At 34.6% G+C, this 17,669-nt stretch overlaps 2 protein-coding genes across 2 annotated transcripts; one reads left to right on the top strand and one right to left on the bottom strand.

Annotated features, from left to right (window-relative positions):
* Positions 1-34: 34 nt before the first annotated feature.
* LOC121873639 (coiled-coil domain-containing protein 22 homolog) lies at positions 35-14,377 on the top strand. The gene is made up of 10 exons (XM_042377288.1): positions 35-229; positions 2,567-2,706; positions 3,151-3,282; positions 3,556-3,744; positions 6,623-6,742; positions 7,054-7,170; positions 7,466-7,605; positions 8,486-8,651; positions 10,561-10,695; positions 12,992-14,377. Exons 1-10 carry the CDS (start codon positions 181-183, stop codon positions 13,097-13,099), a joined length of 1,296 nt encoding a protein of 431 aa, XP_042233222.1. The 5' UTR covers positions 35-180; the 3' UTR covers positions 13,100-14,377.
* Positions 14,378-14,655: 278 nt separating this feature from the next.
* Positions 14,656-16,595, bottom strand: LOC121873640. The gene is made up of 2 exons (XM_042377289.1): positions 16,550-16,595; positions 14,656-15,349 (listed from the first exon to the last, which is right to left on the bottom strand). Exons 1-2 carry the CDS (start codon positions 16,592-16,594, stop codon positions 14,738-14,740), a joined length of 657 nt encoding a protein of 218 aa, XP_042233223.1. The 5' UTR covers position 16,595; the 3' UTR covers positions 14,656-14,737.
* Between the last annotated feature and the right edge of the window lie 1,074 nt (positions 16,596-17,669).

Genomic DNA, 17,669 nt, shown 5'->3' with positions numbered 1-17,669 from the left:
TAGATTTATATACTGTATCTTATTACAGACAAGGCTGCACTTATTCATCAAGAAGCAAGAAGGAAACTATGTGCATCACTCACCCAGTCCTGGATACCTGCCCACTGTAGACATGTCGCTCGCAGTTATGCTACTCGGGCCTCTGTGACAAACCATGGCACTTACCACACACGACAGTTTATGTCTAAACCTTACTCATCAGTAGAGAGTCCATCAAAAGTATCTCCAGGTATGTTACTTGAGTAAATACTTGTTTAACACCACTAGTAACAGGTATCCCCCAAAAAATAGAATTTTGTTCTCATCTACATATGGTAAATTTAGTGCTACTTTATTATCAATAACTTTTTAATGTAATTCTTTATAATGCATATTTGAATTTGAATTGATGTAGGCAGAACCTAATTTATGAAGAGGGTTCCATTCCAGACAAGCTCTCATAAATCGATGCAAATTTTCCAGTAGACTCTTATTATAAAATCTGATTCCTTAGAAAAAAAATCCACAAATTGTCTTAAAATTCCACAAAATGTTTCAAAAAATTTTATAAGAATTTTCAGTGAACTCAATGATTGAAAGAATTTAAACATAATTAGTGGAATGTGTGCAATAGGGTACAGTAAGCCTCTATTTGCACTATCCCAATCTACAGTAATCTGCATTCAGACAACTTCCTTATTTGCCATGTAAACAAACTCTCATTAACGATATTAATTATCCCACCAACTCGGCATATGGAACGTATCACTCACTTTATTTGTCAGCTGAGGTATCATCTACCCTGATGCTGCTTCATGGCCATCTGGTGAACTACAAGCCAGGCATTGTTTCTTCTTGGTTATATGTGTGTAAGAAATGGAGCTCAATGTTTATCGGTAATCATCTCTTTTATTTTTATTTATTTATTTTTTACATTACCGTGAGAGGAGATTACTAAGTTTACATTGTTCTCTGTTTTGACTGTAACCTCCCGTTGAGCGACTGTGGGATAATGAGACCCTTGCAAATAGGACTCGATTGTTCTTTATTCGGTCAAAACCTGGAAAGTACAAATTACATATGTTACATATGAGATAATTAATTCACTCGTACATTCTTTCACTATTAACAACTACATATGATATATTTGAGTAGAGTGGGTTGTTAAACCATATAAGAACTTTTGTGTTTCGGGTCTAATATAGGACTTATTAGCTTCCTGACTTGTTAACTCACTGGACGGCTAGAAACTATCTTCTGAACCCCACAGGGAGCGAGTTACTTAGCCCCGAGGCGAGGGCCATCTGTTTCACATTTAACACCTCGACAAAGTTCATTGTAAACACTCCCTCTGTCTCTCTTCTGTCTCCCTTTCTCTCTCTATCCCTCTCTCTCTCTTCTAGTTTATCCTACTGTGGCAGTAACACTCCCCCTGACCCCTGCCTCTTGCACTCATATTATAACTCATTCATGATATAATCGGGATCAGCATCAGGTGAGGTCATCAGAGATGCCACAGACCCGAAGGCAGTCCCAGTAGATGAATATAAAAAATGTTTTTCACCCTCCAAATTTTGATATATTGAGATAAAATTTATTCATAACTGATAGAAAATAAGTTTATTGGTGAAAGAACATTTTGTTTCCATATACAGTACATTCAAAGATTGTTAGTTATCTACAAGTGTTAAATATTCCCGGCTGATTGTGAGCGTGCAGCCATGCATAAACAACACCGCGCCACTATATACTATATATTCAAGGATGAGTAACAGAAATGAAGTAAAGCAGAATGTAATAATATTAACGTTTTAAAACATTTAATCATTTACAAAAAAAAAAAAAATTGTGAAATGCTGATGAGGCTACAGAAAGAATGTGATTAGGTTAGGTTTGGAATTCTTGTCTAAGTAGCCACTTGCTAAAAGGTAAGGCCATATTATAGGATGGATGAAAATGTGCCTTTTCTTGTACTGTACAACTTTGCCATTCTCTTGAATAAGGCTAACAAGAGCACTACACTGTTTAAAAGAGAGCAGTACATTCCATTCATGGCTATTCATATTTTCTATGCCTTCATGCTGTATATTATTGTGTTAGCTGACTTGCTGTACTTCAACCATCAGTTATCCCAGTGTGGTCAACACCATAAAATATAACATTCAAAACATCTCACAAACACCACACAAAAATAATTTCTATATCCCATAGATATCCTCTTTACACTTTTATGTTTGTTTGGCCATATGATGTGAATTATTTTTAGTGTTGGGATACTCAGTGCCTGGGTTGTGGTGACTTTTTGCCATCCAGTCAATTTGGAAATGTCAGTAGCCCTGCCTGGTTCATTGGGATCCCGAGCCATTGTATTGTCCGAAGCACTTTCTTGAATGACCTCGTCTCACACAAGCGTATGGGGCCCATTGGCAGGACTCACCATCAGGCATGACGACTGTGAATACGGCCCTTGGTGTGGCGATCTCACTGGCATTGTTTACCGCATATGGTGTGGCGATCACGCCGAAATGGTTAATTTGCCAGGGTCAGGTTGGTAAATTATTCTTAACATTTTAATTGTATTTTGCAGGATTAAGAACCTACTATGAGAATTATTCAAGAAGGATAACTAAGATGGTTGGCTACGAATATTTGATAGCAACACTCCTTAACTCGCATGCCATTCAACTTCAAAGAGACCAAATTCTTCCTAAAAATACTGAAGAGGAGGTATAAAATGATTGTTTTTTTTTCATTAATTTTAATGCTGAGCTGCAGTTCTAGGTATAATAAGGTTTCATAATAGATTAATCTCAGACATAATCATGGAATGTATTTGTTGAATTCAGTTTTAGTAAAAATAGATGTATAGTTTAAGAAAGGAAAAATACGAGAAATGCTGCAAGGAATTGTATATTTATCTGTACAAGAAAGTAATATTACAGAGGGTTTCAGGAAGTTGGCATAAACATGTTAATAAATACAGAAATCTTGTTTTGACATATCTACATACAGTACTAAATGTGACTAGCATCCAACACAATGTTATAATTAATTAGAATTACTAAAATATCTTATGTACAATCTTGAGATTTTAATATTAATGATGATATTGTCAATATAGTAGCCCGTATTTCAGTCATTACAGAATATTTATGATATATGAAATTTCAGGGAAAATCAGAGGCTCACACGCTAGAACCTCTGGTTACTGAAGATGTGCAGCTGAACCCTCTTGATGTGCCATTGTCTGGATGGTCTCCTCTTTCCTCTTTTGAAACTGCCCAACACATGATTGATATTAAAGTAAGATGATATAACATTTGCTTAAATATAATATAGTACATTATACAATTTCTACAAATGTGATTTCTATAGGTTTTTTTAAATTAGTAGTTATTCCAGTCCTTGTATTGTAATTTAATTATTATATGAACTTATATATTAGACTGGTCAGTCTTGCCATGCTATTTGCTTTGAACTGCTTAGGTGAACATGCTACATTAATAATTTTATCAACTTAGAATGTCAGATTTTTATTTCAGAATAAGTACTTATGTAATCTTTTAATTATTTCAGGAATCTGAAAGGGAGGTAAATCTGGGAACAGATGTGTCAGCACCAGAAGCTGGTGTAACCACAGAAGAGCAAATTAGGTTGAAGCGGGAAGAACAGTTATCTCGGCTTCAGACTGAAATTGGCAATGTCACAAACAAAACTGAAGAATGTACACAGGGAATTCAGGATGCTGTAGATGCACTGGCTAAGGTAAGCTTACACATTAAAAGATGTGTCTTCTCAATATCTGTTGCAACAGTGGCCTATGACATAGGCCACTGTTGCAACAGATATTGAGAAGACACATAGGCCCAATGTGAACCTTCCCTTAAGCTTTTCTTATTTTTAATTTCTTAAGCAAGTTTGGCTTTAAAACGAAGTTTTTAATAAATTATTCTTCTGGTCACTGAAAATAGAAGATAAAATCATTTTATCAATATATTATATTACATTACAGTAAAGGATTTCAAAGGAAATGTTCTGAAAGTTATACAGTACCCCCAAAATTGTGTGCCTGAGTTTTTATGTTACTTCTTCTTGTGTATAGTATAATCTTGACATATCACAAGAGTGAGACCGTGAATTGTTGTACAATATCAAATCCTTTTTATCTTTTTATATACTGGCATTTCATTGGGACTGCACTTTTTCTAACTTCAACACAAATTCCATCATTTCAGAACACATTTTAACACTGTAACCCACATTTAGTCTGAACTTAGCAAAAAATAAAATACATATACCTGTACTGTACACTGTGATGTTTTAGTTTTCATGGCTCACAGGATTGCCACGTGAAGCAGTGGCAAAAGGTTGACTCAGATGTTTTGACTGTTCCCAGAGTTTGATTCAATGTGAGTAGAAAGAATGAAATGTTAAATGGACATGTTCAGCATTTCTTTTCCAGATAAAACTTTATCAGAAATCAAACCCTGTGAAAGCAAAACATCTCAAATTGTGGATAGGTACAGTACTGTAGTCTTATTGTTGGTACGTCACTGCCAAATTAAAACCATATGACTTGGCTGGGCCGTATAGTCTTGCTCTACATTGCAACGAGTGGCACTCTTCCTCAGTAACCTCCATGTCCTTCATTACATGTATAGTATTTCACTTATTCTGTTGAAAATATTTTAAGATATTTCTGAAAATTTTGTATACGTTATCAGAAAACCTAATTTTCAATAATCATGTGTGTACCCCCAATATGTCCCCATGGGAGAAGTGACCAAGCTGCATGTGAAAAAAATTCCTGTTTATTCACAAGCCTACAATTTTCTTATAAAATATATCCAATAAATAAAAGATTTGTGATGTTAAATTGCAAAATAGAGAGAGATTGGAGGATAGGTGTCCAGTTGCTAAGTACTTGACCAATTGCTACATGATCATATGCATTTATTGAGAGCTTTTGCATTGATTGTTTCAATAGAAGTTTTAATTTTGACTTTATTTCAGAGAATTATAGAAGTTGTGAAGTTAAAGTTATGTGTAGTATTGCTCCGGCATTTTCCTTTTTCAAAACACTAAACCACAAAGTTTTTCTTCAAGATTTATGCTTCTCTTAAGCTTATTTAGGTTTACTTTCTGCACTTTACTGTCTTCTTTCAATTTAATTTTTTCTGCATTTATTTAATTAAGTAATTCTTGTTGAATATTTATTTTTCACTTGAAATGAAGCAAAATACAGCAACTGAACCATGGTGCCTGACATTTGGGTGGAAGGTGTTGAATCTGAAAACATTGGATGGTGATGGCCAAAACAAATTTAAACTCTCTACATAGGCTGAAACTTCTCCCATTCTGGAGAGTGAAACCTGCCACAACTGCATTTTAATTTTACAAAATTGTACAGTACAGTACGCTACAAAATATATATATATATATATATATATATATATATATATATATATATATATATATATATATATACATACACAGTATATATATATATATATATCTTGATAAAATCACACGGGAAAAGGGAAACAACGGAGCATGTCTTGAATAAAGACGAAAGCTGAGGTGCTCTGTTGTTTCCCTTTTCCCGTGTGATTTTATCAAGATTTATCTTATCCACGTTTTCATTGTGTATCTACATGAAATATATATATATATCTATATACAGTGAGTTCTGCTATAATGCGTGTTTTGATAACGCGAATTTGCTCTAACGCGATTTATGAATTCGGAACAATATTTGTATAACGCGAACGCTTGTTTGCTATAACGCGATTTTTGCTTACTATTTCTCCAATTTTGTGGTATTAACTGTGAATATGGTAAAGAAGAATATCTCCAAAAAGCATTCTGATGATAGAATTCCCGGTGATTATCGTAAAAGAAAGGATATAACACTTGAAGAGAAGCTTGATGTTATCAACCTCAAAATCACCCTTCTCCCCCATCAAGTTACATTCATATTTTTTCAAGGTAAAGTGTTAAATTTACTGTATGATTTCATTATTAGATATGAATGTAACATTTATTTAGACTGTGCTATCCTTTGTGTTAGGCTAACTACTAAATTTTTTCGATTTCGAGTAATCTGCACCTAACCCTATTTTCTCCATAAGCCCTGTTATTTCTATTACGCGATTTTCTATAACACGATATTTTACAAGAACACAATTATCGCGTTATAGCAGAACTACCTGTATATATATATATATATATATATATATATATATATATATATATATATATATATATATATATATATATATATATATATATATATATATATATATATATATATATATATATATATATATATATATATATATATATATATAGGTAGTTCTGCTATAATTAAAACAGACACATTTTTTAAAACTAAAGTATATATATATATATATATATATATATATATATATATATATATATATATATATATATATATATATATATATATATATATATATATATATATATATATATATATATATATATATATATATATATATATGAAACTTTAGTTTTAAAAAAATGTGTCCTGAGATGCCAATTGTGCAGTGTTCAAATTGTGGTGAATACGGCACTACTGCACTAACTTTTATTGTACTGTGTTTTATCATGTATTCTTCAGCTTACTGATGATCTTATAAAAGAAGAGCGGTTGAAGGAGGAGACTGTGACAGAACTCAAAATGAAACAGAGAACATCCAGTCTTTTGCCAGAATCAGCAGCAAATATTCAAAGGTTACAGGTGAGTTTTGAAACTAAAAATGATTTGGGTGTTTGCATATATAATGTAAAAAATAAATTAGAAAATGTGTTGCTCTTGATGATCACTCACACAGTATTTTTATTCTGGAACACAACCCCACTTTTACCATGTAAAATGTTATTTCCTTTGTTCAAGCTTTTATCAGAATACTTGTACAACACATTTGTAAAATGAGGGAAGGGAGTATTATATTGCTACTGAAATTATTATAAAAATAATTATTTTTGAATTTTTTTTTTTTGCTTTTATCTTTTAACAAATTATTAACTGGCCATATACTTTTATTTAAGGGTGCACTGAAGAACAGTGAAGAGAAAATGGTGCGCCTTCAGCAACAGTGGCAAGCCCATAAAAAACCGCTAGAAGAACAACTGTCTCAGCTGACTCTTGAAGCATCCAACAAGAAGGTACATTATAAATTAACAATCTCTTTATTTAAGAACTCAGCAAACGAAAGATTGTATTTTGGTAAACAACACACCAGAACCCTAATGTGTAACTTAATCCTAAGGCAACTTTCATTGACTTATTTTAAACCATCTCATTTGTAATGTGATATGGTAATAAGATTGATTATTTGGGACTATATTCTGGGTTTATGAGTCAGTTTTCTTTTAACCTTATATCTGTTAGTAAGCTTATCATCATATTCTGTACTGTATTTAGCTAAAATTTATTTAAGAGGTGATGCTTTTGTTACAGGTAAATAAAGAAGAGATTTTAGCTGAAATGTCGGAGCTACGAGATAAGATGAAGGCAATGGTCCAAGATGCATCCAGGAAGGAAACTGCCTTAGCACAACTCAAAGGTCAAGTTGAGAAGATGAATAAGGATATAAATAGGTACTGTACTGTACTGTACTGTATTCCAGCATATAGTGAGATGCAATGGCAATCAAGTATTGCCCTTATTATCCTTAAAATTACTTTGCCTTGGGATTGAACTCATACCTTATTGGGCTTTAGTGTTCAGTGCCCTTACACTCATTACATACTATACACATAGTATTACATAGTACAATATTTTCAAGCTGCATTGCCTTTGGAATGATAGCCAAAAATGAAATCTTAATCAAACCTGCTTGTTATAAGTGTGAGCAACAGAATAGTGTGGCAGTTTAGACCACTACATCTAAGATCTAATTCATAGTCACATTATAAATACAGTAAGGAGCAACTTGGGTGATACAAAATCTGAAAGTATTTAGGACATTTATTGTGTGTAGTTAAATTGGTGAATATGAATGACTAAGTAAAAGTCTGGAGTTGGTAGATATATTTTGGGAAAAGATATTTAATTCTCAAGGGAAGAGTGTAAGGACATGACATAGGATTTTAAAACTTAAAAAGGTACGAGTTTAATCCTATGGCAAAGAAATTTTGAAGTCAGTAAGGGCAATACTTGATTGCCCCCCTTGGTCAACAAATGTTATTCACGGGTTTGGCGATTTGCGGCCATTTTGAGAGCCTACGGTAGCCCCCGCGAATTTGATGGGCCTGCTGTATACAAGAGGCTGCAGGAGATGCGCAGTAGGTGAAAGTACTGTACTTTACCATCCAGAGGAGGATATCTGTTAGTCTATTCTTTTACAGAACAGGAGAACATAACCATGAAAGTAGTGATGGTGTACATGGTGATAAGATTGATATGTAATTAAAAAAACAAAACATTGTTATGAAGTAATCTTTATTCTGTGCCTTGTTGATTCTTGAGTTTTTCCAGATCTGTGTATACCAAGAGAATAATTGATATTAGTGCCAAGGTTCGTAAGCAAAAACAAGAAATTGACCGTGTGCTTGCAGACACTAGAACCATACAAAAAGAAATCAACATTTTATCTGGAAAACTGGAGCGAACCTTCACAGTGGTTGAAGGAACTGCTTATAAGGTACCTCATTATTATTATTATTATTATAGGGAGCAGACAGCATATTTGGAACTGATTTTTAGGAATGGACATACTGCTGATGAGTGATGTTTGGTTATATGAAGCAACAGTGATTAACAAGACAAAACTTTGGGACCTTGTTGTGTAAAGGGCGTATCATAGAAGGAACATGCCCATTATTATAACAGTATGGGTGAAGGGAGTCTGCCTGTGTTAATTTTAATAGCAGTCACCGTGTATACCAGGACAGGCTTTTAGGATTTAAAAACAATGTTATACTAGTTTATTATTACTACAGGTACTATTGACTTCATAGAACAAATTTACTATTATATCCAGCTAAATCTTTGCTCATTTGGCTCTAGAAAATGTAACTTTTTAGCTGGATGGGTTAAAAAATAATGTGGTTAGGCACATTATATGCCATACTTGAATTGGCTTTTGTTAGGAACTTTCATAATTGAATTACAAGAATTGTTTCCTAACTACTAGCTGGAGTACCTGTCTTTGCCTGGGTTTCTTTTTGACTAAGTAAAGTTAACCAGAATGTGTGCTGCCACAACACCCGGACATCATTCTCGTGCATCTTCATGCTAAATTTTGGCGCTGCCTTCAAAACTGTAGCTCTATATAACAAACATCCTCACTGTGCTGTATATATTAGACAGGCTGAGGTACCCAGTGTTGCATGGGTTTGTTTTTGAAGTAAAGTTAACTTTTATTGTACAAAATTTAATCGATTTGAGATAAAAAGGTTGAATTTGTTGCATTAGCATTGTAAATAAATTACCTACAAACAGTTTTATATATGTAATCATGTTATTTCATGTAAGTGCAATATGAACCTTATTCTCTGATAAAGTGTACATGTTAAGGAAAAAGAAATATAGAAGAAAAGTTGTGACAAAATTAATATTTTGCTCGGGAGAGGCATCAGGAGGCACTACACTATCACCACGTGGTGCAATCTCCTTGCACGTTTTATGTTTTCCCACCCCCCCCACACCCTCGCCATCAACACGAGGCATGGTTCAGAATTCTAACAACACTTGTGAATAAATAAAATCACTGATGTATGAGAAATCGGCACAAGCCGCAAGAAAATGCGTGAAAAACTTGGGTGAACGTTATATCCTGGGTCCTTTAAATACAGATGGGAGACTGGTGTGGTGACCTTGGAGTGCAGTCCACATAGCTGCCAGATCGCACTAATGCTATTTTGCATTGAAGATGCAAAAACAAAAATAAGCTTACTAAATTTGAGCTTTCTGTTAAAAATGTGGTGGTGCACAGGGGGACCCACTTTTAGGTGGGTGGGGACCAACCCCTATTTATATGTTTGTGAGCAATCTTGGGGGCCAGTTACAAGAGCAAACCAAATTTCAACTCCTTATCTTATTTATTTTAGTTAAACGTAACAAAAGTCGCAGAAAAATAGATGTAGTTTTAATGTGGGGGGTTCTTTTGGGGGGAGGGGAGAAGCTGACTACTGTGGCCAAAACTGTAGCTGTGCACTGCAAATGTCCATACAACAGTCACTGATTTATACATATAAAGGTAGATGGGCAAACAATCTGATTTTCGTAACTTTCTTCTGGGTTTTGAGACCATTAGCATACTGTACCAAGTAACTTTTCTGCCAACTCATCTAACTGATTTCACTTTCTGGAAATTAAAAAAAAATACTGGTATGATATGGTAAATTAACATGGTAAACAGAATATTCATTTGGTATACTGTATCTTGTACAGTATATAGACCACTGTTTATTAACGAATACTATCAACACAGAAGTCTGTTAAAAAGTAATTTAGTACTCAGTGTAGTAATGAATTTGAACCTGCACGATTCATTAGGTAGAATATATTTCCTGTATAAATATAGATACAAAACTTGTTTATATTTGCAGGAGGCGGCTAACAACGAACGCGTGCGTCAAGTTTACCGAGCAGTGGCAGCTGTGCACGAAGGCTGTGGTGAACTGGTGGATATTGTACGTGATACTGGGACTGTGCAGAGAGAAATAGCTGATTTAAGAGAACAGGTAAGTGTAATAGCTTTGAGATGTTTCTAATAAATTTTCAGCTATCATCAATCAACTATTTCTTTGTTTAACAAAGTATGAAGGATGTTGGTAATATTATTTATAAAATGTTTTATTTTACTGTATTTTGTACATGTAGTTGAATATTCTCCATAGAGTTGTGAAAAGAGTAGTTAAATGTACAGTAGGTCCTGGGGGGGGGGTGTGTCCATTTTTACTTGCATACAAAGAAATGTATATTCCCTTTGTGTTAGCCCTAAGGACAATTATTTCTTTTACCTGTATTGTGTGTGGATATATATACTGTATATATATATATATATATATATATATATATATATATATATATATATATATATATATATATATATATATATATATATATATATATATATATATATATATATATATATATATATATATATATATATATATATATATATATATATATATATATATATATATATATATATATATATATATATATATATATATATATATATATATATATATATATATATATATATATATATATATATATATATATATGCAAGTAAATCACTGTAGGTGCACGTGATCTAGGTATATGCTGATAACCACAAGGAAAGAAGAAAACACGAAGTTCCCAAGCGCTTTCATGTAATTCACATCTTCAGGGGTTGAGTACAGACTAAAGAGAAGTACAAAACAAGGTGTATATTTACAGAGGAGGGTGAGATCAGGTCCACAATGGTCAAGGATTAGGTAATGACCCTACTAATCTTTAAATAGCACCGCAATGGTCGGTAGTCAGGTCAGAGGGTAAGGTGACCCAACCTTCTCACCTGGTTACAAATCTTCTTAATTACAAAATTGTCCAGTTTGTACATGCCATTACTCAAATTCATGTTGAATGCTTCAGTATGTTTAATGAGACTAGATTTTATGATGTTCCTACTATCAATTGAATTACCCATGACCATAAGAATATCTTAATATTACCATTTCACAAAAATTTCTCACACATTCCTTTACAACTAAAAACCTGGAACGTCAATGTGGCATTTAAAAACTCATGCACTGTTAAACAAATGTTAATCAAGAACTCCCCCAACAACACAATTGGTTGCATTTATAAAGTTCCTTGCAAGGAATGTAATATGTTTTACTTAGGCCAGACAGATAAAGATCTTGTAACTAGACTTAAACAACATAAATATAGTGTTAGGACAGGCCAGGAATCCAATGTTCTGTTTGTTCATTTGAGGGATAACAAGCATTGCATTGACTGGGATAATGCCTCCTCAATATTACCTTGTAATTCATTTGATAGTAGGAACATCATTGCACTCTGTTTTGGTGACTGTAAAGTGCTTTGCCTCTGTTATGAACATGATGTGAGCCCTGTTGATCGCTATCATTGTTTTTACATTATCGGTTGCTCTATTTTTGTGACAAGTACTATTGCTCTGTTTTTCTGACTGAAGTGAGCAGTTTAACTTTGAAAATGTCTGGGAAGGCCAAGGCACCCAAGAAAACCATATTTCTGGGAATGAAGATTGACATTGTGAAGCTGTGTGGGAGTCAGAGTGCTGACTCCACTACACCTTCCAGAGTTCCCTTAACCTCGAAGGAAACATGTGATGATAACCAGTTCATTATACACTCGCAGTAAAGGGCACAGAGCCTGTTGCACCCTTCCTGGATGTCAGGTCACTATGCTAACCCTCTGTTCAACTCACAGAGTGCATCTGACAATGGAACAGTTTGATTCGAATGAATTCTCATCCAAAAGAGATGGGAAGAATATTAATATGAATATCGACCAATGTTAGTGCTGATGGATGATGAAGATGTGTTAATATCCTGTTTACAAAAAGAAAACCATTGGTCGTTTTCGGTCTTTGAGCCCAACATATATATATATTTATATACTGTACAGGTATTGCATATATAAACACACACACACTATATGCATCCATATATATACTTTAAATGAAATATAAAAGAATTTTATGAATAGACTTGGGCCCCATCCCTGCTGGGTGAGCTACTGCATTATACAGGTGTAGGTGTTCCAAAATCTAAAAATATACCAAATCCGAGACCCTTTCAGCCCCAAGCATTTTGGATAAAGGATTCCCAATCTGTATACAGTAGTTGCTCTACTTTTTTTGCATAAAAATTTTATCATAAAAACTAAAACTATGCTCAAGTATATGGAAACCATTATTGGGTTATTAGTTTTATTCCAGGGTATGTACAGGTGTAGTTATTACTGTGGGTAAACTCCAAAACCCTTCTCGATTTTTTCCAGGTTGATCTTGAGAAGAGCAAAAAAGTGGAGGAGAATTTGACACAACTTAAGACTGATCTGAATCAAGTGAAAAAAGAGAATGCCAGCCTAAAGCAGCAACTGTTATAAGAACCTCTTTTATCTTAAATATTGATTAAATTATCAATCTACTACAATATATGTCTTACTGTACATTTGAAAAGACATTGTGATAAATGGAGATGTTCCATCTTACAGTAAATATTCCTTGATTTCTTTTGTTAGATGTGATTACTTGAGTGCATGATGTCCTGTATGCCATCAGGCAAATTTTAAGCAAGTTTTAAGGCTGGCTGCCCTTCGTATCACTAACTCACTTTTAGAGTGGGAACTTGACATATGCAAGACTTACAAGCATCTTCTTAGCTAGCAGGCTGGGTTGCAACTCTGGGGGTGATAATACTACCAGCTTACCTGTCAGTAGTTCAAGCATTCTTTATTCTTAAACATTTCTTCTCATAAAGTTGAATTTCTGAACAAACTGCAATAAACTCTCATTATGCACAGGGGTTGCATCCATGCAGAACCCAGCATATAGGATAACTTTTGCACACAGTGAAATTAAATTTGTGATAATTTGGGAGAAATAATAAAAAAGTAAATATTGCACAAACATGTACTTGAAATAATAAATTACAGGGTTTTTGTATTCGCCATTTCACCAGTCCAGATTTTACAATACTGTACTTGGGTGTACACCTGAGTGTGCCTCTGCAAGGAGGAATGGTGTTGAAGTTCACTCCACTGCCTTCATAGTGCAGATCATTGACTCTTAACATTGTAATGTGCAATATGTGCTGTTGATTTGCCTATCCATCGTCCATGGTGTCATATTGATTCATAGTGTTTTTTTGTTTTTTTTAGTGTGTACATCAAAATAAACAAAACTCTGTCAAAGTTTTGTGATACCTTAAGTCATTCCATTCCATTGTAATCATTAAATTATCTCTTGATACTTTTTCCAGGATCTGTGTTGTGTATGGGATAATAGCTGAGGTTTGTGATTACCAACATTTGGGGTTTGTGCACTAATACCGGTATATAAAAATTCAGGGCATATTGATAACACCTTTATGAAAACTTTAATTTATTATATGATAGCAGTTAAGGTGCTCTGTTGTAGTTTCAGTAACTTAAGAATATAATTCCATGAAGCATCTTTTTGGGGTCAATTGTTACTGCCAGTAGTAAAGAAGTAATACTTAATATGATTTCTTTACTACTGTACTTTGTATTTGTCAATCAGTTTAAGTGAATATTTGAGTGTATATAAAAAAAGTGATACTGTATTGCACTTGCTGTGCATTGTCAAGTCTCCCATTAAGGAAATGTTCTGATTATAATACTTATAAAGGGTAATTATGAATGTATGTTTGTTTCTGTAATTAATAAAGATTGGACACCAGCTGCTTAGTCTCAGAGGAAAATTTTCCATTTTCTATATTGAGAAAATATTAAATTTTCTGTGGTGAGAAAATTTCCAAATTTGTATGATGAGAAATTTCACTTTTTATATGATGAAAAAATCTCCCATTTTCTATGATGATAACATTTCCCATTTTCTGATAAGTTTTTCCAATTTCTATTATAAGTTCCCGATTAATTATTTGTGAGACGATTTTCCCATTATTATTTATTTGTATGTGTTTTGTGTGTGTCTACACACACACACATAATTGTTCTATGAATTTATTTTATTTTTTCCACCTCTTGGCTCATTCCAATCCTCTAACCATACCAGTTAATGGTGTGGTCTGTTTCATTAAAAATAATATAGTCAAATGAGGAAGACTTCAAGAAGACGTACTCGAAGGAGGAGGCAGAGGAAGAATGTGTTGGGGAACGAGGGAGAACGTCGTGTTGCTCCCTCGTGGCCAAGGATCTACGACCACCCAAATTTCCTTCGGTCAGCATGCCTGGCTCTCCCTTCGTCGGGATGTGAGCCAACAACAGCAGCTGTAACTCACCTTCTGGCACTATCGCAACATCTACTGTGTCATGTCCCTCCTGGCCCTCAAACATGACCTGATTTTCCTCTATGGCCCCTAACTTGATCTGGTCATTCTCTAGGGCTTTAAGCTTGACCTGATTGCTCACTGTGGCTGCAACCTGCACTTTGTCATTCCTTGGAGCCTCAAACCTGATTTGATTATCTCGAAGAACCTCGTGTTTAACCTCTTTGTCCCAAAACACCGGCACAAACAGGAAGTTAGGTTGGTCAGCCGCCACAAATCCAAAGATGTCGGAAGATGGTCCAGACGGTGGCACCGTTAGTGGTGAACCTGGAAGGTCATAGGTAGTGTTGGCAGCAGCAGCCGAGAACACACACATCCTCCTTGTCTGGTAGAGAACCATGAATTAGTTATTATTTGTAAGTCACCTAAAAGAATGAGATTTTTATACACTGTCTTCCATTTACATATATCTCAAGGTCAACCTGATATATATATATATATATATATATATATATATATATATATATATATATATATATATATATATATATATATATATATATATATATATATATATATATATATATATATATATATATATATATATATATATATATATATATATATACTATATATATATATATATATATATATATATATATATATATATATATATATATATATATATATATATATATATATATATATATATATATATATATATATATATATATATATATATATATATATATATATATATATATATATATATAAAACAGGTTGACCGGCCTAAGGGCCACCTAGGCGTGAATTTGTTTAAGATGTAGAAACTGTCGCCAACACAACAACCACACCTTAATTTAATGAGTTGCATGACCCCCCACCACACTCACCACTTCACTCATTACTAGCACTACACCATACTAAACCTACCACAAGCACTACACCGCACTACACTCTACACTCACCAGTGGCACTACACCCACCAACAGCACTCCACCACACTACACCCAGCACCACACCACCACTACACTCACCAGCAGCACACACACACACCACCAGCACCACACCACACCACCAGCACCACACTACACTCACCACCAGCACTACACCACCTACACACTACAATCACCACCAGCACTACACCACACTACACTCACCACCAGCACTACACTCCTGGCACTACACCAGCACCACACCCACCACCAGCACCACACTCACCACCACACCACATTCTACACCAGCACTACACTCACCACCACACCACATTCTACACCAGCACTACACTCACCACCACACCACATTCTACACCAGCACTACACTCACCACCAGCACCACACACTACAGCCACCACCAGCATTACACCACAGTACACTCGCCACCAGCACTACACCACACTACACTCACCAGTGGCACTACACCCACCACCAGCACCACACACTACACCAGCACCACACCACACCAGCACCACACATTACGCCAAACACTACTCACCACCATCACCACACTCTACACCAGCACCATACCACACCCTACACCCACACCAGCATTACACTATACCACACTACACCAGCACTACACTCACCACCAGCACCACAACCAGGCACCAGATGACAGGGAGTCTCGCCATGGTGCAGCTCGACTGATACTGATCAGAGTTTCCGGGTCGGTTCAAGTGGTTCAACGAAATTATTCCATTAACCTCCAGCTTAATTTACCTTCCATTCAGTTACATTTGGGTAATTATATTTGACGGTAATTGTCACTTAATTACACTTGGGAACTAATATATGATGATAGAGGAGTTATCTATTACTGTACTGTAGTAATATTTGCACAGAATGTTCCTAACAAAATGTACATTGCATATATTAATGAATATTTTACTTATAATGTAAAAATTACTGACACTTTCTTATGGTAAAAATTGTCTTGTAAGATGTGCAGTGAAAGTAAAGTGTTTAGGAACATGTATTGTGTACAATATATATATATATATATATATATATATATATATATATATATATATATATATATATATATACACAACCACAAGGAAAGAAGAAAATCCGAAGTTCCCAAGCGCTTTCGTGTAATTCACATCTTCAGGGGTGAGTACAGACTAAGGAGAAGTACAAAACAAGGTATATATATATATATATATATATATATATATATATATATATATATATATATATATATATATATATATATATATATATATATATATATATATATATATATATACACCGTATACAGAGGAGAGTGAGATCAAGTCCACAATGGTCAGGTATTAGGTAATGACCCCTACTAATCTTCAAAAAGCACCCCAGCAGTCGGTAGTCAGGTCAGAGGGTAAGCTGACCCAACCTTCTCACCTGGTTACAAATCATCTTAATTACGAAATTATCCAGTTTGTATATATATATATATATATATATATATAGGCAAGTAAATCACTGTAGGTGCTGTAGTGGATTTCTCCCCTACAACGCTGTTTGTCGCTGAGTAGCCGACCCCACCAATTCCCCAGTGTTTGCCTCGTGGTCGAGGTCATCCAGTGCCGCCATACATCACGGAGCGGGGGTCAACTACTAAGCCACGCCTACCCCCGCTATTTAAGACCTGACCTCGTGGTGACCTGTCCTCTTTCTACCTACAGCCGCAGCCAGCAACACATCCTCCTCCGCCGCTGCCTGGCGGTC

The sequence above is a fragment of the Homarus americanus genome, unplaced genomic scaffold (assembly GCF_018991925.1).
Source record: "Homarus americanus isolate GMGI-L3 unplaced genomic scaffold, GMGI_Hamer_2.0 scaffold590, whole genome shotgun sequence".
In the NCBI taxonomy this organism is placed as follows: domain Eukaryota; kingdom Metazoa; phylum Arthropoda; class Malacostraca; order Decapoda; family Nephropidae; genus Homarus; species Homarus americanus.
Note: the sequence above shows the minus strand (reverse complement) of the source record. Positions and strands in the feature narration are given on the sequence as shown.